This window comes from Sinocyclocheilus grahami, unplaced genomic scaffold, assembly GCF_001515645.1.
Source record: "Sinocyclocheilus grahami isolate Dianchi unplaced genomic scaffold, SAMN03320097.WGS_v1.1 scaffold365.1, whole genome shotgun sequence".
Classification (NCBI taxonomy): Eukaryota; Metazoa; Chordata; class Actinopteri; order Cypriniformes; family Cyprinidae; genus Sinocyclocheilus; species Sinocyclocheilus grahami.
This window is the reverse complement of record NW_015505544.1, coordinates 322,627-344,961: the sequence shown is the minus strand read 5'-3', so window position 1 is coordinate 344,961 and position 22,335 is coordinate 322,627. Positions and strand designations below refer to the sequence as shown.

Below are 22,335 nucleotides of genomic sequence, written 5' to 3'. Positions count from 1 at the left end.
TATATATATATATATATATCGACATGATGTTGCTGCCCTCACAGCCTCTGTGGCATTCCAAGCATACTTCAGTGTGTTGGTGTTTTTGGTGTCATCTACATTGTGATGGATCTCAGTCAGCTGGCCTTGAGGCTAAACAAGCACACAATTTGACAGAGCATTACTATTAGGACTCACAGGAACGTCTGAACTTTCTCTTAAGCCATTGTGTCTCCCAGGTGCCATTGATTAAGCAGCAAAGATCGAAACGGTTGACAGCCTTGATTTCTAAACTGGACAGATGTTATTATTCCTTACAAATAAATTTAAATAGCAAATGAACTATTTAAAGCTGTTCCAGATTCTCTAAATCACCCAACCACGTCCACGAATGGCATGAAAAGTGAACCGTGGTCATGTGAGATGGACTTATTCTAAACTAGCAGCGAGTGGGTGACTGGTTTTAAAAGTAGAGTAAGAATATCACAGCTAACTCATGAGTGGAAAATCCCAGCTTACTCTTGCAATGCTAATGTACAATACATGGAAAGCTCCTCCCAGCTTTCCAAAGGAGGAAATTCATTTTGGGATTGCAGATATAAATGCAGATATGTTCACTACTGTTCAAAAGTTTGGGATGTAAAAAATTCTAGAGTAATAATATGAAAGTGACATACAACGCTGCATCCAGGGCATTCGTTTCCATTCTCGCACGTTCGTCGTCGCGACTGGATCCCACCGCCGCATGGAACTGTGCAGCGTTCCCATGGAGACCATGCTGACCAATAGACATGTGGGGGGCAGGGCAGGTGCTCATTGCAGTATCTAAAACAGATTAAAACAAACATTTCAGCATGCAAATAAAAATTTATTCAAAAACTCATCTCCTAGTTATTCACTCAAACATCCTGATTATGCAATAAAAACAATGGCCTCAATAAGCACAAATGATTAAATAAAAAAGAAGTAAGAATATAATCATTTTCAATTTCTTTCTCCCCCGAAACGATAGTACACCATAATAGAAACTAATGGTAAACCATTTAGAAGTACTTGGTGCATCAAGAAATGGTGAATTCATGCTGACATATAAAAGAGCCATTAAAAAATCCATGTGTTTAACAAAACAAGTTTATACCTTTGAACAAGGAAAAAAATATTTAACTAACTCAGGTAGGAACAGCAAACAAGAGATAATGAATGGCTAGCAGTTGTGTAGGTCTCCAAGGACAGGAAATGCCTAGGTTAACCTTAGTGTAATGAGCACTGATGGAGATGTGTATTATCTAAATGAGGTCTGCAGGCAGAGGAGGTTTTCTGGGCCCATTGTTCGAGTAGTTGTAATTGAAAAGTAGTTGGTATAAAGGTAATTGGTATAAAGCATGATGATTGGACACACAAACTCAATCATTCCAGCTTTCATGTGGTCTCACTGCAATCAGATCTTTGAAAGGAAGCGAATAATAAATGAAGTCAGCTTCCTTTTGAAGATACGGTCATAATCAGAACAAAGGCTCGGAAAATGAATTAAAAAATAACCTCAACCATCCTGAGCCTGTGATGACCCCCGAACCATAAAAAATGAGCACAGATGTAAGCAGGATACAAATAAAGCAGGAAAACAAATTCTTACTGATTTTAAGTGCTAAAAACACATCAAATCAAAAAGTTAACTAAAATCATATTCATTTTATTTGATCCCCCCCCTACACTTTTTGTATGAAACATTTCCAGGAAAAAAATGTCATCTTAACTATTCACGATTTATTTTAACCAGGTGGTAATGCTATGGCTTGAGTATTTACATGAAGCCACTGTCATTCTTTTCACTACAGACATCTCTTTTTTATGTAAATTAGGCTGATTATAGTTTGCAATTTATTAACAAAATTTCTATTTGCCTGCCGAAATTAACGCCACACTCTTCCAGCGAAAAAAAATTTTTTGTATGAGGAAAGAAAATCATGGTATAGCCTTCCATATGGGCAATATTTATCTGTAGAACTGTAGAACACTCCGGGGGAAATTACACAAGGTGCATTTTTATTTTCTTGTGCCTGCAAACACTTTCTTCAAAAGAGAAGTCTGATGATAATTTTTTATTTTCAAATGAGAAAATAAGAGAACATTATCAGTTTCAAATATGAAAAAGAAAAAGTATCCAAAAATAGGAAGCGGTACACATTCCCGTTAGAGAACTACTGATCAGGGCAACTTGTTGTGATGTAGCGTGCAATAAAAAAGTCGAGAGATCCATATAAGAAAGATTTATAGCCAAGGGAAACCCACTGCCAATTTGCATATGCAAATACTGTTCATTCAAATCGGATTTGCTAAGTTTAACAAGTTTGCCCCTGTTCTGGCACAAAAAAGGGGAAAGAAACAAACGATCAAAAGAACAAGAAGTGGTAATTAATAGCACATTTGAGATGGTGTATGAAGAGAATGAGGGAGCATGTAAAAACACCTTCATTTATCAAATGGATTTCAAGCAGAACAAAGTACTGGAGTGTTACGACAACAGTTCTTTTGCCTGCAGGCGTTCTGTTTTGTTTTAGAGAGTTTCTGAGCACAAATGGATGGGAGTTGCTGGCTCTGTGTTTACTGACACCCTGTGCCAGGATAGATATATGGCTCCGGACCAGTGCTGGATTATGGACCAGGCCAGTGGGGCCACTCTCAGAGACCTCCAAAGCCTCAGGCTGCATGACCTGAGACTTACAGAGAGAGTTGGTCACTAGGCTCCAAGCCCCTGAGTGCGTAACGTCCCTTGTCCAACAAAAGGGTGCTGGTGCCAGAGCCAATGCAGGCATGGAACATGTTCTTTTCATTTACAAACCCGATTCCAAAAAAGTTGGGACACTGTACAAATTGTGAATAAAAACAGAATGCAATGTGGAAGTTTCACATTTCAATATTTTATTCAGAATGCAACAGATGACATATCAAATGTTTAAACTGAGAAAATGTATCATTTTAAGGGAAAAATAAGTTGATTTTAAATTTCATGGCATCAACACATCTCAAAAAAGTTGGGACAAGGCAATGTTTACCACTGTGTGGCATCCCCTCTTCTTTTTATAAGTCTGCAAATGTCTGGGGACTGAGGAGACAAGTTGCTCAAGTTTAGGAATAGGAATGTTGTCCCATTCTTGTCTAATACAGGCTTCTAGTTGCTCAACTGTCTTAGGTCTTCTTTGTCGCATCTTCCTCTTTATGATGCGCCAAATGTTTTCTATGGGTGAAAGATCTGGACTGCAGGCTGGCCATTTCAGTACCCGGATCCTTCTTCTATGCAGCCATAATGTTGTAATTGATGCAGTATGTGGTCTGGCATTGTCATGTTGGAAAATGCAAGGTCTTCCCTGAAAGACACGACGTCTGGATGGGAGCATATAGCATTCTAGAACTTGGATATATATACGGGAATTGGTGATCCTCTGCCCATCTTGACTTCTGAGAGACACTGCCACTCTGAGAGGCTCTTTTTATACCCAATCATGTTGTCAATTGACCTAATAAGTTGCAAATTGGTCTTCCAGCTGTTCCTTATATGTACATTTAATTTTTCCGGCCTCTTATTGCTACCTGTCCCACCTTTTTTGGAATGTGTAGCTCTCATGAAATCCAAAATGAGCCAATATTTGGCATGACATTTCAAAATGTCTCACTTTCAACATTTGATATGTTATCTATATTCTATTGTGAATAAAATATAAGTTTATGAGATTTGTAAATTATTCCATTCCTTTTTTACTCACAATTTGTACAGTGTCCCAACTTTTTTGGAATTGGGTTTGTATATACTATGTACAGGATAATAACATATAATATTAAGAAATATTATTTATATGAAATATGTACACTACTGTTTAAAGTTTGGGGTCAGTAAAGCCAAGTACACACTACAGGATTTTATGCTCGATTTAAGCCGGATTTGCAAGTCAACGAGCTTGCGGACAGGTCAGGCTGTGATTGGGGGAAAATCGAAGGGGTGATCAGCACTCGTCAATCTTTATGTGTGAACTACTCAACGACGCATCAAAGAGGCTCACTGACAAACAAATATCTAGCATGTTAAATATCTGGACCGGTCGGCTGACTCAACATCACGTGGTGTCAGCTGATTTAGAATGATTTCTGAACAACAAAAGGGTGAGTAAATGAGGAAAGAATATTTATTTTTGACTGAAGCATCACTTTAGCTGAATCTCGCACTCTCTCTTTTTCTTTCTTTCTCTTTCCCTCACTGAAGACATCTCATGGTGACTGACCCACAGCAGAGTTGCGTGCTGAGGACTTTGCCATCTGGCAGCATGTGCGCAAACAGGGAATAAAGCGTGACTGTACATATGAGCTGAATACCTCTGAACAGATGCCCAATGGCTGAGCAGGACTTACAGAAAAAAATTTCCCCGCAGCACTAACAAGTGAATCCAAACTTCTTTCAATATCAGACAAAAGACCCCGAACTATAGAGATTTTGCTGTAGCCCGAGTAGAACAAAAACAGGAATGTTGCTTTCTTCTTTTGGTCCGAAGCAGGGTCCTGCTAAGGGAACTGACAAAGCACTTTTGAGCTATTAACTCGGCTCCCTTCAACCTTAAATGAAAACTGTGGGCCCTGACGCGCTCCCCAGATATGTTTTCACAGCCATTATGCACCGCTGGGCTGGTCGAGGTGTTGTATTAGAATGGATGGGTGGTGTGAAAAACTCGCAGGGGCTTGTAGACTAGCTAGACTAGAGCCAAACTCAAAGCTTGCACCAGAACTTTTCTGCTGATTATTCACAGCCTTTATGCTCAGACACCTAAGGGCATCAAGTGCCCCAGCGCCTTGAATAAAGAGTGTAAGTGGGGGGCAGGAGATGGAAAATGCAAGAGGTGGCAGAAATCGTCTGCTTCACAGTCACCTGCATAAAAAAAGAAAAAAGAAAGAAAAAGAAAAACTACCAATCTGCAACATTCTTCATGTCTTAAGCCTCATGTCTGTGTTTCTAGGGTGACTCAAAAACCGTGGCATGCTCGTTCTGTCCCATCTCACAGGAAAATGTTATTGCTCAGCAGTTGCTCCTTCATAGGCCAAGACACTTAGATGAAATATATTTTCAAGAACTCTAGTAGGTATGAACTTTGTCTCAGATGTTTATCCTGAAATTGCTTAGGAAACATAAAAGTAGAAATAAATGAGGCATTTTTTTAAATACAGTATAAGTATAAAATTATAAAATTAATGTGGATAGCATGGCTCATATCATGAGCTTGGGATAACTGGATGAAGTGAAATTAGAAAGTTTATGACTTGTGATTGCAGACATCTTGGCAAACCTGAACTCAGTTTGTTATATTGTTAAAATGTCATCTTCTATTTATTATTTTTTAAATCATGCATAGTTATAGCAAGTTACATTTACAAAACGGTCAATTTTTCAATTTAGTCCAGTACCATTTTGTTTCACCTTGTTGGCCGCCACTTGAGTCCTGAAGCAAAACCAATTATTTACCTCTGGTCTAGCAGAAACTACTAAGATAATAAAGAGATAATTTCCTTATCTTTTTCTGCCCTGCTAGAGGAACCGCTGAGTTTCAGGGAATAAACAATGATGTCTTTAACATAAGTCATAATAGAGATAAAAATGTACAAAAACCTGAATTGTGAGCTGGGAAAAGTTGGCACCTTCAACAGAGAGACCACAACTGTTTCCAACAGATGCCTCTCTCGACTTCTCTTCATCCCAGCACTTCAGGTCTAATTTTTCAGCTGCAATGCACTGTTGCTTAGAAACCTCACACATTCTCAGGGCAGCGCAGTTTAAACATAAATCTGCCATGATTAGATGGTGCACTATCATACCTACAGTGTTTGAGCATGTGTATGTGGAGTCTGTGGCTGCAGTCTCTGTAATTAGCAAGCCTTAGCATGTTTATTTTTAATTGGATGTCAGTCACACAAATTATGGGGCAGATAAAGAAGAACCTCTCTCACTCCTCCATTCAAGCATTTGGTTTGTGTGATTCTAGTTATGTACTAACAAGCTTTCTAGAGATGAACATTGCATAATAGGATGAGTAATAAAAAAGCAATAAAATGAGCTGCATATATTTATTCATTATCGTCAACTGCCATGCAATCACAGCAGCAATCACACATGCAGCAGGTGAGAATGAAAGGAACAAACAAAAGAAGCATCATGCCCTTTCAAACAGGCATTTCTCCCCTGAGATTTTGTGGATTTTGAGTGTAAATTCCAAAAAACGAATACATTTGCATATATAATGAGCTGTCTCGCTTTTCTTTACCTCTCTTCACGGTTCTGGCCCACACAAACACGTCCTCCATGGCGGGGAGTGGGGTTGCTGCAGGAACGCTGTCGGACCTGGAATCCGATCCCACAGCTGGTGCTGCAAGGAGCCCATGCCGTCCATGGCGTCCATGCCCCGTTTCTGAGGATGGATATGTTATGGCAGTAATCACTAATCAAACGCTGGCACAGCTGGCTGGTATAATCTGACCTTCAGTTTGTTAACTGAGGATCTTTGTTAAGACTGTTCTAAGCCTGTTTACAATGGAAACAACATAATTGTATGAAATTATTTAGTCTTGAAAATTTGTTTAGAATCACACAGCAACTTTTATTTCTCAAAAATTGCTTTTTCATGTCATGGTATGGAAGCTTGTTTCCACTTGAGAGTGAGGATTAAAACAGGAAATTAATTAAAAAAAAAAAGTAATTTACAAATAAATTAAGTCACACTACATGATATAAAATCACATTACGATAAACTTTCCATTTAGGAAGATACACACACAATTACAAGCCATTAAAGTCACATTATGAGACATAAAGTGGCCTTCAAGGAATTTTGCAATTGTGAGATATAAAGTTGCAATTATGAGAAATAAAGTAACAACTGAGATAAAATCACAACTGTGAAATATGAATATGAATTTGAATTTGTCAAACAAAAACAATTACAAAAAAACTCAAGGCACAATTGCGAAATATAGTCACAATGTGGGATATAAAGTCATAATTATGAGAAAAAAGTAACAGTTGTGAGACATCAAGTCGCACCTGCGATATTTAAAGTCATATTGTGAGTCAAAAATTTCTAATTAAGATAACTGAGGGAAATAAATGAGCAATTACAAGTCACATTGTATGATAGAAAGTAACAAATATGAGATATAAAATTATTGTGAGATGTAAAGTTTACAAAATCACAACTGTGAAATCGTGAGATATAAAATAACAATTACGCAAATCAATGCACAATTGCAAAATATAGTCACTTTATATGATTATGAGATATAAAGTCGCAATTATTAGAAATAAAATAACTGTGAGACGTGAAATTACAATTGTCATTAAAAATAGCAATTCTCAGATTTAAAATGATAATTCTGAGAAACCAAGTTACAATTGTGAGATATAAAGTACAAGAAATAATGTTGCAATTGTGATACTTTAAGTCACTAATACCTTATGATTTTTACTTTGAGGTGGAAAAAGGAATTACAAGTCACATTGTATGATAGAAAGTAACAAATATGAGATATAAAATTATTGTGAGATGTAAAGTTTACAAAATCACAACTGTGAAATCGTGAGATATAAAATAACAATTACGCAAATCAATGCACAATTGCAAAATATAGTCACTTTATATGATTATGAGATATAAAGTCGCAATTATTAGAAATAAAATAACTGTGAGACGTGAAATTACAATTGTCATTAAAAATAGCAATTCTCAGATTTAAAATGATAATTCTGAGAAACCAAGTTACAATTGTGAGATATAAAGTACAAGAAATAATGTTGCAATTGTGATACTTTAAGTCACTAATACCTTATGTTTTTTACTTTGAGGTGGAAAAAGGCTTCCATATAAATCGGTTATGCTTAAAGTTGAATGTGTAACTTCCTGTTTGTGCTTTATTCTTTGTATGAACATTTGTATACCTGGAGCAGTTGGCCACCTCAACACTGATTCCTTGGCACGGCTGCCCTCCACACTGAGGGCTCGGGCTGTCACATGCTCGAGTCCGACACTGGCATGAACCAACACTGCCGCCATCACTATGACTGCAAGCTTTCCATCCTGACCAGGCTCCAAAATGACCATCCACAGTCACGTTCCTCACCTACACACACACACACACACATACATAACCACACACAACAGAAAGAGAGCACATAAATAGTAAATGGGCACAGAAACAAGTAAACAAAATATGAATGCAAATAAATGATTACTGCAGATAAGGTCACATTTGCAGGTTATTAGATGAATCCAAACTAAAATATAACTCTCAGCATATTAGAGTTGTGATAGCTGAAAATAGCACGGGCTCCTCTTTGGAAAGTGAACATGCTTTACAATGAGCAAATATTTTTCATTTGAGGCATTATATGAGAATGTAGTAATGAATAGTTAATGCAATTTTGTTATTGCACTCTGGTTATTAACATCTGAGGTATCAGATACAGGTCAACATATTTTATGAACAAAAGGAGAAGGTAATGTTATCTAGCGCATAAAACACAATGAATTCTGTGGAAAAGATTGTCAATGCGTTATGAATTGAGAAGAATAAATGACTCTATGTGTGGAGAGAAATTGTTTGTGCTCTTTGTGTACAGAATGCATAAGAGTCACATTTCCAGTGTGGTGGAAAAGTAAAAACAAACCTAATTTTCAAAGGCCTCGCTTCTCCTTTAAATATAGATGGGGTTTCTGCCAGTTTTAAGACTGGGATGATACAGTAAGTTAATGTTTTTTCCAAACAAATGTAGTTCTTTGTTTATTTCCATACCGTGTCAGCCTCCAGATGGGCTTTGTGAATGAAGTGTGTCTCCATCTAGCATTACCGTGCTCTACTACTGAAGTCATTTTAGATCTGACACTCAACCTCAGACACCTGGACACAATCTTACCCTGCAGATGAATGCGTAAAAAATATGTGGGTGTATTATCCAAAAGGACTATATCAAATGACCAGGATGTGTTAGTGTATGTGGTATCATTACAGAAAAAGTTTTTTTTTTCTTTTGTGTGTGTGTGGTTGAATTGTATTTTATCAAAAAAGAATGATTAAAAATTATTTTCATGGTTGTTGTTAGTAATGGGTTAAAGAACAGATGGGCCAAAGGACAATGTCGAGATGACAAAAATTGTTGAAAAGATAATATATGCAGTCATTTGATCTTTTTAAAACATGAATATCACATTGAATATCACATCTGACAACCTGAACTAATCTTGCTATGTCAAAAGAAGCTTAAATTATCTGATATATTTTAGAAATGACTAACTTTGACACAGGGGTTTTACTAGAACTATAAAACACAAGTGAATCAAAACCTTAAGAAAGAAAGAAAAAATAAAAATAAAAACATTGGCAAAATTTTAACCAACTATCAAAACTTTTTTCCATTATTTTAACCTTTTCTGAATTGTTTATTACTTTTTAAATACAATATCAGTTACAGTTCCACCCAAAATACAAACAAACAAACAATCAGAAAACCCCCCAAAAACAAACCAAAATCACAAAACACAAAACAGAAAAAAAAACTAACAAAACAAAGCAAAACAGTCATTGCGTGTTTTAGGAAACAAAAGGTTTGGACACAAAAAAAGAGGCATCACGTCATTGACCTTGTAAGAGAAAGTGAATGAAATTGGAAACAAACAAACAAACAGAAAACCCCCCAAAACAAACCAAAAATCACAAAACAAAAAACAGAAAACCCCTAACAAAACAAAACAAAAACAGTCATTGCATGTTTTAGGAAATAAAAGTTTTGGACACAAAAAAGAGGCATCACGACAATGACCTTGTAAAAGAAGGTGAATGAAATTGGAACATTTAGCAGGCGGATTCAAATCTGCATCTTCCATGTGAGTACTTCGGCTTAACATGTTTGTGGCACATTTTGGATTTCACATTTTAAAAGATATCTGGACCTCAAAATGTGTAACCAATATGTGTAAACAACACGTGTGAAACTAAATCAATATAAATCTTGCATTCTAGTGACTCTGAGACAGAAGCCACCCACACTTTTACACTTCCCTGTTTGTGTTCAAAAGTTCCACGCTGCTTTCTTCGGGCAGCATGGGAGGCAACTTGCTATTACACAAAATATAATTTCTCAGCTAAAGCTACAAGCTTCAAGGTCTTTTACCTAAAGACCCCGTGAGACTGCCACGACGCCTGATATAGTTTATAGTATCTGGGTGTCTACAAATATGTGTGTGTGTGTGTGTGTGTGTGTGTGGATTGTGCTTTCAGAGCTGGGGTATCACACAGAACACTGCATGTAAGCTTTAGAACATGAAATCACTTGAAGAGCAAGTGTCTAAATATTTTCAGAGCCACTGTACATGGGAGGGACGTGATGGATTGGACGAAGGTTCTGAGAGTGATCTACAGGCACGGAGGCCTCAGGCAGGGGCACATGTCAGCACAAAGGAGTGTGGGAATATGAAGCAATGTTACCAGAGAATGCCATTCAACAGAAACATGGCTGATGGCAAATTCTGCAGCACTTTGTTTATTTGCACACAAGCGCTATTTACTATTAGCCTTATATTCTCTTTTTGAGTTCAGAAGGAGGGAAAGCTTGTTTTGCTGCAAAAGCTGAAAAAAGTCTGTCCATCACCTGCAATGTTTCCTCAACATTGTTATAAAACACTTCTAAGAGTGTCTGCTGTTATGAGAAAAAAAGTTGATCCTGAAAGTTACAGTTGAAGCAGGCGCATTTGTCACTGTTCTTCACGGACATACTGGATCAGCATCAAGAGTCTTCATACGAAAAAAACATTTGGCTTTAAGGGCTGAGGCACTGCGTGAATGATTGAAGTGCATTCTGGATACTCACAGGACACCGTGTGATGCTTTGTTCCCATTGGCTCATGCTGACGCTTTCTTCCAGGGTGGTGCATTTCTTGAGCACCAGATCCCAGCCGCAGTACGGATCCCTGGCCCCCACACAGGCACTGAGAGAGAGAGAGAAAGAACAGATGCTCATCGTGATACAAAAGTTTACGGCAACATTAATCAACTGAAAGAAGACAAAAGAAGAGCAGAAGTGAAGAGGTCATGTAACGAGAAATTCAATTTTCCTTTATGAAAGCATACTGTTCACAGGTTTTACAACTGAAAACTTCCTTCCCAGTCCAAAAACATCATATATTGACATTAAACCACAAATAAGGCTTATAAAATCCTTTCTGGCTTCAGAAACTTGAAGACTTTAACCATCAGAAACTTGAAACAAGAACAAATAGGACAGATCACATTGTTCATAAACACCAGTAGAACTAAAAAAATAAAAATAAAATAATTAATATTTTGTAAAAGTTGTAATTGTAAAAGTCCACTAAAAATATGCTGTTCCTGGCTGTGTGTAGCACCTACAGCTCTGCACATCCAAGAAGGCATTTACATAAAGGTCTAAAAGGCACAGGGTTAAAAACAGCCTGTTTAACTCTAAGAGAAAAAAAAGACGGGTTGAAAAATCATCATGTAAATTAAATTATGACACTAAGAAGAGCAACAAAGTTGAATAACTGTATAAGTGTACCTCTGGGAAATAAATAGAATGGTAAAAACATATGATATGAACCCTTTAAAAAGTTAAACACCTTAAAGAGCACACATGCTTCTTATTATGAATATTGCTTGCTTTGGCATAACTTAATCTGGCAATATTTCCCTTGAGTGCTGGTAATAACTTTCATCAGAAACAGAGACGAGCCCTGAGATGCACCAAATAGCTTTTCAAACTCATTGAGGACTATCACAGCAGTCATCAGCATGGATGGAAAAATGAAGCCAAGCGTTCAGTGCCATACAATTTAGAGTACAGTGACACAATACAATACATACAATGTGAGTGTCAGCAGTGTAAACCAGGCACTTTAAAATTGCCCTGTTATGGCATGTGACTTTATTAAAACAAAATGTGCATCAGTTCCCCTTTTTGGTGCCAGAAAGTATAGAGGTGTGAGTAATTGAACTCTCCCAATCTTTAACCGCTTAAGAGGATAGAAAAAGCTCATCAGGCAAAACTCAGCTCAAATTCACATAACTCAATAGTTTTTCATTGGAATGCAAATGGAGAGGGATGATGAACAGGCTGCCATCTCCCCTTATGAGCAGAGATTAGAGAAGTGCTCTTGATATGAAGGCCTGGAGGCACAATGCCAAACATGATGATTGTTCTTTGTTGCCCTCTGGCAGACGATCTTTGTGACATTATGTTTATTCTTGCGCAGTGAAAAAAAATGTCAGTTGCAGGCATGTATGCATTCGTTAGATTAGTAGTATCATTTATCTTGCCAGGAATCAAAACTTTGGGAAATAGTTATGAATTTCTACCTTGAGACATTGATATCTATCTGTTGAGAAGCAGCAGTACTCACTCTCTAGACTTGTGGAAGTTGCAGCGCATCAGGGGGATTTTGATGACCAGATCTCTGACTCCCACAAATAGCTCACTGCGGCTGTGGAGTATGAGCAGGCTGCGGATTGGCTGCCTCTTCTTTGGGGGGAAAAGCTCAATCTCATCCAGCAAACAGCTGCCCATGGTCTGGTTCAGCGGAGAGAGCACCTTCTTAATAGTGCCGTAATCTAGAAAGTAGAAAGAGAAATTTGAGAACAAGTGTGTTAGAAATTAGGGAGAAGGTAAGGGGGGGGGGGGGGGGGGATCAAGTTGGGCATCTCTGATGACCTGGTGAGATTGGAAGGAAATGATGCCAGAGAAGCAGAAGGGGAGAATGACCTCAGATATCTCTAATCACATGAAAATTCTATAAAGTGCTCGTCTGCCACCTGGGCTGTCACCTTAAATATGGATGTGCTATTTGGATCAGAAAGGGCAAAGAGGGCAGACTGACTACTCTCCAGAGAAGATTCATTATCTTCTCCAATGTGTGGCTTTTGTGCCGTTGAAAGGAGGGCAGAATTATCGGCTGAATCACCTTTTGCAAGTTACACATCCCTCTGTGGAGCATGTGGTCTGTGAGTCCATGGAGGACATTCATTGGGGGGGGGGGGGGGGGGGGGGTGATCAAGTTGGGCATCTCTGATGACCTGGTGAGATTGGAAGGAAATGATGCCAGAGAAGCAGAAGTGGAGAATGACCTCAGATATCTCTAATCACATGAAAATTCTATAAAGTGCTCGTCTGCCACCTGGGCTGTCACCTTAAATATGGATGTGCTATTTGGATCAGAAAGGGCAAAGAGGGCAGACTGACTACTCTCCAGAGAAGATTCATTATCTTCTCCAATGTGTGGCTTTTGTGCCGTTGAAAGGAGGGCAGAATTATCGGCTGAATCACCTTTTGCAAGTTACACATCCCTCTGTGGAGCATGTGGTCTGTGAGTCCATGGAGGACATTCATTGGTCTCATAATGTCACAAAGAGTGAACTGAATTGGTTTGATAAGCTATATAATATCTATTTTATCCTAGTTGCTGTTATTCTTCTGTTCACGCCAATGTGGCCTGTCAGGTGTTTTATAGGAGCCATACAACATGCGGGGCAGTGAACTTTTAGATACTAGAGCCACTGATTAGGTCCCTGCCCTTGTCAAAACAGGCTTCAGTGCTCTATTTCATTCCATTCGACTGTGAAATTCCAGCTACGTTCCTCACATTTTAAGCTATTATTGTCTGGCATGAATTGAATTGCGGCTAACTTAAAGGCACATAAAGGACTGTTTGCCATAGCAGATATGTTGTGTTTACTTGTGTTCTCTTTGACTAATATTCAAATTTGTTTGATGATCTGAAACATTAAAGTGTGACAAACATGCAAAAAAATAAGAAATCAGGAAGGGGGCCAACACTTTTACACACCACTGTATCTTACAGCACCTCTCAAACATTTTAATCTTGAGTGCACTTCATTATCCTGGAATACATGGCAAGTGATTGCAATGTTGAGCATTAAATGATTAATTCATAATTTACTCATCCTCATGTTGTTCCAAATGTGTTTGACTTACTTTTTATTTTGGAACATCAAAAGAAAGATTTCAAAAATTAAAAAAATATGCCAGTTTTCCATACAATTAAAATGAATAGGGATTAAAGTTTCCAATCTTCAAACAAAAGATGTAAAAGCGCAAAAAAAAAGAAAAGATCCAAATACAGTATTAGATGAAAACAAATACATTTGAAATATTGCCTTGACAACTAACTCAAGTTTAAGTTAACATATTAAAATGGCTAAAACAAACAAACTAAATAAATAAATAATACTAAATTAACAAATAATAATACTAAATTAACAAAGTTTACTAAACACATCTTTTTTAATGAATCAGTTAAACCAGTTCACAAAAGTTTTTAAGTTTGAAGACTTGGAATATGAGCCATATGAACCGCTTTTTAAGACCGGGAGCCATTTGTGACCATTAAAATTCTCCTTTTTCTGATCCACAAAGAAATAAAGTCATACAGGCTTGAAATGACATGACATTTTGACAACGATATTTTTTGGGTGAACAAATCCTTTTTTTTTCTTTTTTGCTATTCCATTCTTTTATTCCCTCACTGTCAGACTAGACAGACATTGTGAATGCTGTTAAATCAGCATGAGGCTTTGACTTCTGCCAATAATCGAAACCAGTTGGTGTATTTCAGAAATAAAATCAAAGCCATGCTGCTCGCCCAATTAGCAAACAGCTTTTAAACCCTGACTTTCCTGTGTTTTTATGCTGTACGATTGAACAAGTGTCTCCTTCCCTTTAACAAGTGTTTACATTTTACAAGCTCTGGTGTGCATCTGGATAGCAAATGACAGTTTACAGTAATTTTTTCCCCCTATGTAAGCAGATGCTGCCTTTGATGTTTTATCGCTGCTATGTGTCTAATGCCTTTATTCAGCCTGGTGACCAACTGTTGCTTGCTTCAAAGACCAATGATTCAAAAGGACCACCAATTACTAGAGTCAGTTTTGCCCTGTGCCTCCCTTAAGGCAATGCAGAAGTCTTCACTCGACAAAGTTTTGATGGTAAAAGTAACATTCTAATAAGCTGTGGGTTTAATGAGAAGTCGGCCACCTGGGATTTTCTGACTACTTTAATATTACAGGCTTTAATGTTCATTTACATTTTAGATTTTTTTTTCGAAATAGGCTCACAAAGGCAGCATTTATTCAGTCTTCAGTGTCACATGATCTTTCAGAAATCATTCTAATATGCTGATTCGCTGCTCAAGAAACATTTCTTATTATCATCGATGTTGAAAACAGAATGCTGCTTAATTTTTTTGTAGAAACTGTGACACCTTTATTTTAGGATTCTTTATATATCTATATATAAATAGGATATAGGATCTATATACACACACACACACACACACACACACACACACACCTCACACTTGTCATTTGTGACTTTATTTCTTATTTTCAACTTTATCTTACAAATTATTATTATTATATTTATCTATTTTTGACTGAGGAGGAAATGAGCTTCTATACTAATCTGATCACTCACTATTAGCATCTGCCACAACTAATGGACTGCATTTGCAATTCTGCAGCAAGTAGTGTGCCATTAGTAGAGCATCTTATGCTGCAACTCCATTAACCTTCATCAGTGACGTATATCTGTACGGTGCTTATTTTAGACTATATTAAATGTACATAAATGTTAATACTACTTACAGACCTCCTCTTTATTCTATGCAGAGGTGATGTGGCACTATACCTGTTGCTAGATAAATGATGTGATAGAGCATGTCTTTGCCCTGCACTACATCCACAGCCACATGGGAGAAGCGCACATTGTCCTCCATGAAGTACGGCACAGGAACGACGGGCTGCACCACCTCGTGCATCAGAATGAACTTCTGGGCATCCTGCAAATTCCTCTCCGTCAAGTTCACATAGGAGCCGTAATCTATAGTGCCACACTGAGAAAGAACAAGAGATATACAAACATAGAGATGCAGATAATAAAAAAAGGATTAAAGGTCTGTAAAGAAATGCAAAAAAAAAAAGTCACTAAAAGCTGTTGGCCTGAAGAACCCAAAAGCACTGTTCCTTGTTGTATGAAATCATTATAATTTCATATATAGGAAAGAATTTAGAAATCTGGCAAACAGTTGTTTCCCTAAATTACTGTTTTCCTCCCTGAATACGATTTTATACAGAGAAACAAATTGGCTGGGCACACAAAACCTGCACTCTCTCTTGGATCACATATAATCAACATCAATCAGCTGGAGATCAACGCAGGCATAATTCTACTCAAATGGGGTGCATGTTGGTCTTTCAAGAACAGAATATACGGCAAGCTATTTTCCATCAATGCTGGAAGCTATAAATTTGAAGCTCGTAAATCTAGCCTCAACAACATGGACAAATGCTTGATGAAGATGTCACAGCAAGCTAGATAAAGTGGGGCTCCTGTACGAATCATGTCATGAATCCTTGTGTTTCAAAGAGAAAATAAATGAAGTAAAATACTTTTTTCCCTCTCACGTGGACTTTGTGGTCACAGAGATTGGCTTCAATAAGCCAGATGAGAAAGTCTGATTCAGCTGATCCAAAAAAGAAGTCCATGCTGATCAGACAGTTTTTAAAGGGTTTAGATATGGTAGTCAAGTCATTTTAATGGGGTCATTACTAAGCACGCATAGAATCTGCACCAAATTCCACAGAAAGCGCTGAAGATTTTCAAAGAATTTGAACACGTCACAGAGCATCTGGCGCTTGTGTGTTTGTTATTAGAGGTGAAACATGTAATCGAACTGGCTTTCAACACAATTTACAATGTTTAAATGAATTCCGGAGAATTTCACCCAAAATCAGCATAGAAAATGTAAATAAAAAGTGCAGACACCATCTGGGCCTGGTCATGGATCTCAAGCCGCATTAAAACACATTTAACTGTTTTAGATTAACCCCCCAACTATAAAGCAAGTACCAGCAATTTAGGGTGAATACTTTAGACACAGATACATTCCTTCATGCTGACCACTAGAGTCTGACCATGAGTTTAGATTTCTGAAAAAAGTCTTAAAACTAAATGCACTTCAGACTCAGTCATTGTGAAGTGGCTGGCAATACTCCACAGGAGATGAATACAGACTTTATTAGCTCTTATTATTGTAACCGTCCTGCCTAAAATGTTATAAGCTGGCAACTTTATTAATGAATTCATGAGCATTACAAAGACATGGAAATGGAGGCAAATTAAGGACCATGAGAAAGGCTTGAGGAACCGTGGCCCGATCCATCTCCCCTCTATCATCAACAATATCAGACTTGGGTGTTTGTGGGTTTTGGATAATTGGACAGTGTTCAGAAAAATAAAAATTCACTTCACATATTCTTTTTTTTCCGGAGAACAATCAGGCAAAAACATGAGGCAATAAAACCAAAAACATCAGTCCCCATCTCATTTTAATTGGGCACACATAGGTGGTAGTTGAGGTGAGAAAGTCAATTATTTTTTTGGTTGTTTACCGCTGGAGTGCTGCCAACAGAAAGAGACCTGGCACTCTTCACAAATACCGTTATATATATATATATATATATATATATTCAGGATTATTTGATAAATAGAAAGTTCAAAAGAACAGCATTTGTTTTGAAATAGAAATCTTTTGTGACGTTATAAATGTCTTTGCTCTCATATATATATATATATGTATATGTATATGTAAATATATATATATTTTTTTTATCAAACAGGGACGAAATTTTCCAAACCTCAACAAATAATAGAAAATAAAACTCAGAATTAAGAATATTCAGAATTACTTCTTGATGAAGAGGATGATGATCAACATTCTCTGAATGTTAAGCACTTCCTTTCACGGACCATTTGAGAGTTTCAGGCCCTATTCTGTAACCTATTTGTGGAAAGTGCCACTTAACTTGTAAAGCAGATGGAGCGAATGCATACTGTCCGTAAAAGTGGCTGTCATTTTCTGGGAGCTTACCTGAAAGTCAGGGTTGGGATTGGGGTAGGGCAGCCAAGCGGAGCGGGAGTTCTCCTGGTACTTGTAAGGCCCACTGAACACTTGGGTAATAGCGCTCAGATTGAAGGCGCAGACTGCTGATGCGGCAATGCTGTTGCTGAGAACAGAGTCAGAAGTAGGCAGTCAGCACACACACACACACACACACACACACACACACACACACACAACACTTTTTTTTTTACTGACAATCATAAAATCATAGTGGATCATAATGTGAAAAATGGATCTGTCCATTGCTGACTGTGATACAGATCACACACTACCAGAGAGATAACAGCAGGTAAGCAAAATAAGGGGGAAAAAAACTAAAAAGGCAAAGGTATAGTGTTAAAATCATAGTGTCTCCACACACACACACACAAAAACCCCATGCAATTAATTACAGGCTTCTGCTGACAACACAGACCACAAAAGTGAAGTCCTGCTGAAAATAATGGGTCATAAGCTGACTTCTGTGGTTTGAAACCTTGAACATAACAGTGGATATCTTAAAACTGTGTGTTGTGTTCAAAAGGTGTTTACTCACACATTAGTGGTGAAAATCCCATAGAGAAGCTCGAGTTCAGGCAGGAAAAAGGTTCCCTGCAGCTCGTTGTAGTTGAATGGAATCTCACCCGGCCGTGAGCAATTAAGCCTGGCCTTCATAAAGGTGGTCCAGGTGTCTTCCAGCAGAAAACGGCCCCCGATGTCATTCTTGCAGACGCGGGCGGCACGAGAGAACACCGTCCTGCCGCAGTCATGCTCCACGGCATTCTCACGGAAGAAGAAGTAGGTGAAGTTGCCGATGTCATAGGAGGAAACGAAGTTGGGCTCTGAGTTTGACAGAAAGGGGGACAGGATGACAGTGATTAATAACAGATTGCACATGGAGCAGAACCGCTGGCCTATCGAGATGCATTTATCAATCTTATGCTTAGGTAATGGACAAATTAATTTGTCATGGGAGAAGAGAAAGGTTACGGTAAGAGACGTTCTCCATTCAAAACAGATGAACGCACAAGCCTCTCAAAGGCAAAAAGAGCAACCGTCATGGCCAACTTCGTAAGATTCATAGTGAAGAGGTGGTTGGGATTGACAGAGAATTAATTTTCTTTTGTGGTGAGGAGCTTTGCACATTTGCACAACATGAAGGAGGAAAAAATAAATTGGAAGAAGTTAATGTAATGTAAATGCAAATCGGGTAAAATTCTTCTCTGACAAGATTTTCTGATAATACTTTTTAAACCCATCAGCTCAGGCAGTTTTTTTCAATTTGGACGTTGATGTTTAGGTTTGTCGAACACTTTACACTTAATTTTTTTGCAATTGGTATTGTTTTGCAGATGTTTGAAACCTCATCAGAACAAACCTGCAGTCTATTTTTGTGCTGTGAACCACTAGTTCAGAACAACTGTACTAATTAAACAATCAGAGTTCTTCGAAACAGATGTGTTACTTAGCTGAACATTTCACCTCACAAACACCCCCCCCCCAAAAAAAAACCCAACAACAACAACTTTTGTTGTTCAAAACCTCTACTGTGGAACATGAAAGTTAGACACTGACAGCCTCAGTCAAAAACCACAATTAGTGAAGTTGTTTTTTAAAGGTATAGTTCACCTAAAAATTAAATTTTTCATTTACTCACCTATTACTTCATTGCACATAAAGGCTTTAGTTTTTTGTATTGTCATAATTGAATTAAATATCTTTCATTCAATACCATTGAGCCATTTGGAGTTGTATTGAGCAGTACGCAGAGGTGGAAGTCCTCCTAGGCTGCGGTAGATTGCTGGGTCCCTGCCGGAAAAGTCCATAGCTGTGGCGGCATATAGCTCCCCGCTGGAAGTGATGAGGGCAGTGGAATTATGCAGAGGGTTATAGGGGCACCGTGCCATCCCACTGATTTGATCATGGACCTCGGTCAGGTTAGTTAGCTGTGCAGAGAAAGAGAGACTGAATTCAGACACCCTGGAATTCTTATACCTGAAAGGCTAGTAAATATCTTATTAAATACAAACTGAACACACAAAAAAAAAATCTAGCCAGATCTAAAATAATTGAATGTAGTATTAGTTTGTTTTGAGTCTAAACAAAGCCAATACGTCCAAACATTTCCACGGACGGAAATCTCGAAGATGTTCTAATTTTGTTTACGCGAGGCCCTGATGATTTCACCATTCGAATCATTTATTACTGCGAAAACGCTCGGCCTACTACCAGCTGTGTCGTGTGCTATTTTGTGAGATGGCAATGCTGTGGCGGCATATAGCTCCCCGCTGGAAGTGATGAGGGCAGTGGAATTATGCAGAGGGTTATAGGGGCACCGTGCCATCCCACTGATTTGATCATGGACCTCGGTCAGGTTAGTTAGCTGTGCAGAGAAAGAGAGACTGAATTCAGACACCCTGGAATTCTTATACCTGAAAGGCTAGTAAATATCTTATTAAATACAAACTGAACACACAAAAAAAAAATCTAGCCAGATCTAAAATAATTGAATGTAGTATTAGTTTGTTTTGAGTCTAAACAAAGCCAATACGTCCAAACATTTCCACGGACGGAAATCTCGAAGATGTTCTAATTTTGTTTACGCGAGGCCCTGATGATTTCACCATTCGAATAATTTATTACTGCGAAAACGCTCGGCCTACTACCAGCTGTGTCGTGTGCTATTTTGTGAGATGGCAAAAATGTTTATCTCATTACTTGGTTGTCACGCCTAGTGGCGGCTGCAATAGCTAAATGCTAATCATTCGCAACACACCCGTTCTGTCCTCATGTGCAGTACGGCAAAGCCTTGATTCTTGCTTAGCATGACATTTAGCCAGCAATGGGAAGTTACCATGACAGGGAGGTAATTTCCATTTGTATACAATAAGCACAAGGAATATGCCACCACAGGAAGCAAGTATGACTTTTCGTGCTGGTCCAAGTTTTTTTAACCGATTTCTGTTCCTTCAAGTGGGCAAATGGAGACATTCAGAAAATTCTCTATCTGAAAAACTGGAGATGCCATTAGTGAACCACATCGGTTTAAAGCAGTGGTTCTCAACCAGGCTCAACCTCGGCAAACTTCCAAGAGGGCCTTAAAATGATAAACAATAAGACAAAACAAGCATAAAAACAAGATACAACAACTAAAAATTAATATATTTTTTAATCACCCCCATAACAACTGTTTTTTGTCTTTGAAAAAACAGGATTGCCGCTTCTTGGAAAACCTGGATATATGAGAAAGCCTCATTTTAAAAGTGTGATTTGTGGACCTGGAAAAGTCTAAGCTAAGATCTTAAAACGCCATAGGTATGTTTATAATGAATATATATATATATATATATATATATATATAAATTGTGAGTAAATCCTTATCCAGTAAATCACGTACAACTGGAAAAGTAATGAGGCCTTGGGAAATTGTTGTGAACAAAATGGGGCCTTGAAGTGAAAAATGTAAAGAACCACTGATTTAAAGGACCGCTTCTGTTATCACTGCAAAAAAAATATTTTATTTTCTTTCTCTGTATTTTTTTTCAGTATTTTTGAAATATCTAAACATTCCTTACATTTACACAGCAAAAACAAACAATGAGATACATTTACTTGAGAAACAAAATTGCTTAAGATATTAAGTCTTGTTTAAAATTTAAGATTTAAACTCAAAAAGTTTGAGCTTAAATATATATATATATATATGGGTCATTGGGTTAAGAAAAAAATAACTTAATTTAAAGGGAAAATGTATTTTCCCTTTAAATTAAAATATAAAAAATTAAATATAAATAATATTAAATATAAATTAAATATATATTATTTTTCTTACCCAACTCGCTGATTATTTTTTCTTGCTTACAGCATAAACTTAATTTTGATATTTATTTAAGAAAGTAAATTAATTACTACTACACATCTAAGAATCTAATAAATTTCCCTAGTCAAATAAATGTATCTTGATGAAATTTTTTTTATACATTTATAATGGAAAACAATGAAGAAAATTATTATTGTTCACAAGGGAGAGGATTTGAAGAGCTGTTAGTACGGTTTCCTTTGAGAGCACAGCCAAATCATGTTCATCATATTTAGAAATGTGATAAAAATTCCCATCAAAAGCACGTTTGAAAAATCCAGTTAAAGCTTCTGTTATAATGATGCTCCTACCTTCCATATGCATCTGGTATCTGTTACTCAAAAAATTATAAGTGAACGGTATTCGAATTGAGCAATACATCTCAAGCAGCAGTACATTTATCTATGCAGCTCGAAATGTCATGCCTTCAGTGACTAGCTCATTTTTGCACCAGGAAATCTGACATACTGCATTGTGCTCAACCCTATCGGTCTGTCCCGAAGGCGG

At 37.6% G+C, this 22,335-nt stretch overlaps 1 protein-coding gene across 1 annotated transcript in view; it reads right to left on the bottom strand.

The window, feature by feature from the left end:
* Positions 1-22,335, bottom strand: part of LOC107549180 (semaphorin-5A-like) — a 163,031-nt gene that overhangs the window by 47,231 nt on the left and 93,465 nt on the right. The window contains exons 6-14 of the mRNA XM_016230171.1: positions 19,702-19,915; positions 18,526-18,811; positions 17,958-18,093; positions 15,716-15,920; positions 12,417-12,624; positions 10,871-10,988; positions 7,946-8,127; positions 6,279-6,422; positions 657-804 (exon numbers count right to left, since the gene is read on the bottom strand). Of these exons, the coding sequence (XP_016085657.1) occupies positions 657-804; positions 6,279-6,422; positions 7,946-8,127; positions 10,871-10,988; positions 12,417-12,624; positions 15,716-15,920; positions 17,958-18,093; positions 18,526-18,811; positions 19,702-19,915 (1,641 nt within the window). The remainder of the gene's footprint in view (positions 1-656; positions 805-6,278; positions 6,423-7,945; positions 8,128-10,870; positions 10,989-12,416; positions 12,625-15,715; positions 15,921-17,957; positions 18,094-18,525; positions 18,812-19,701; positions 19,916-22,335) is intronic.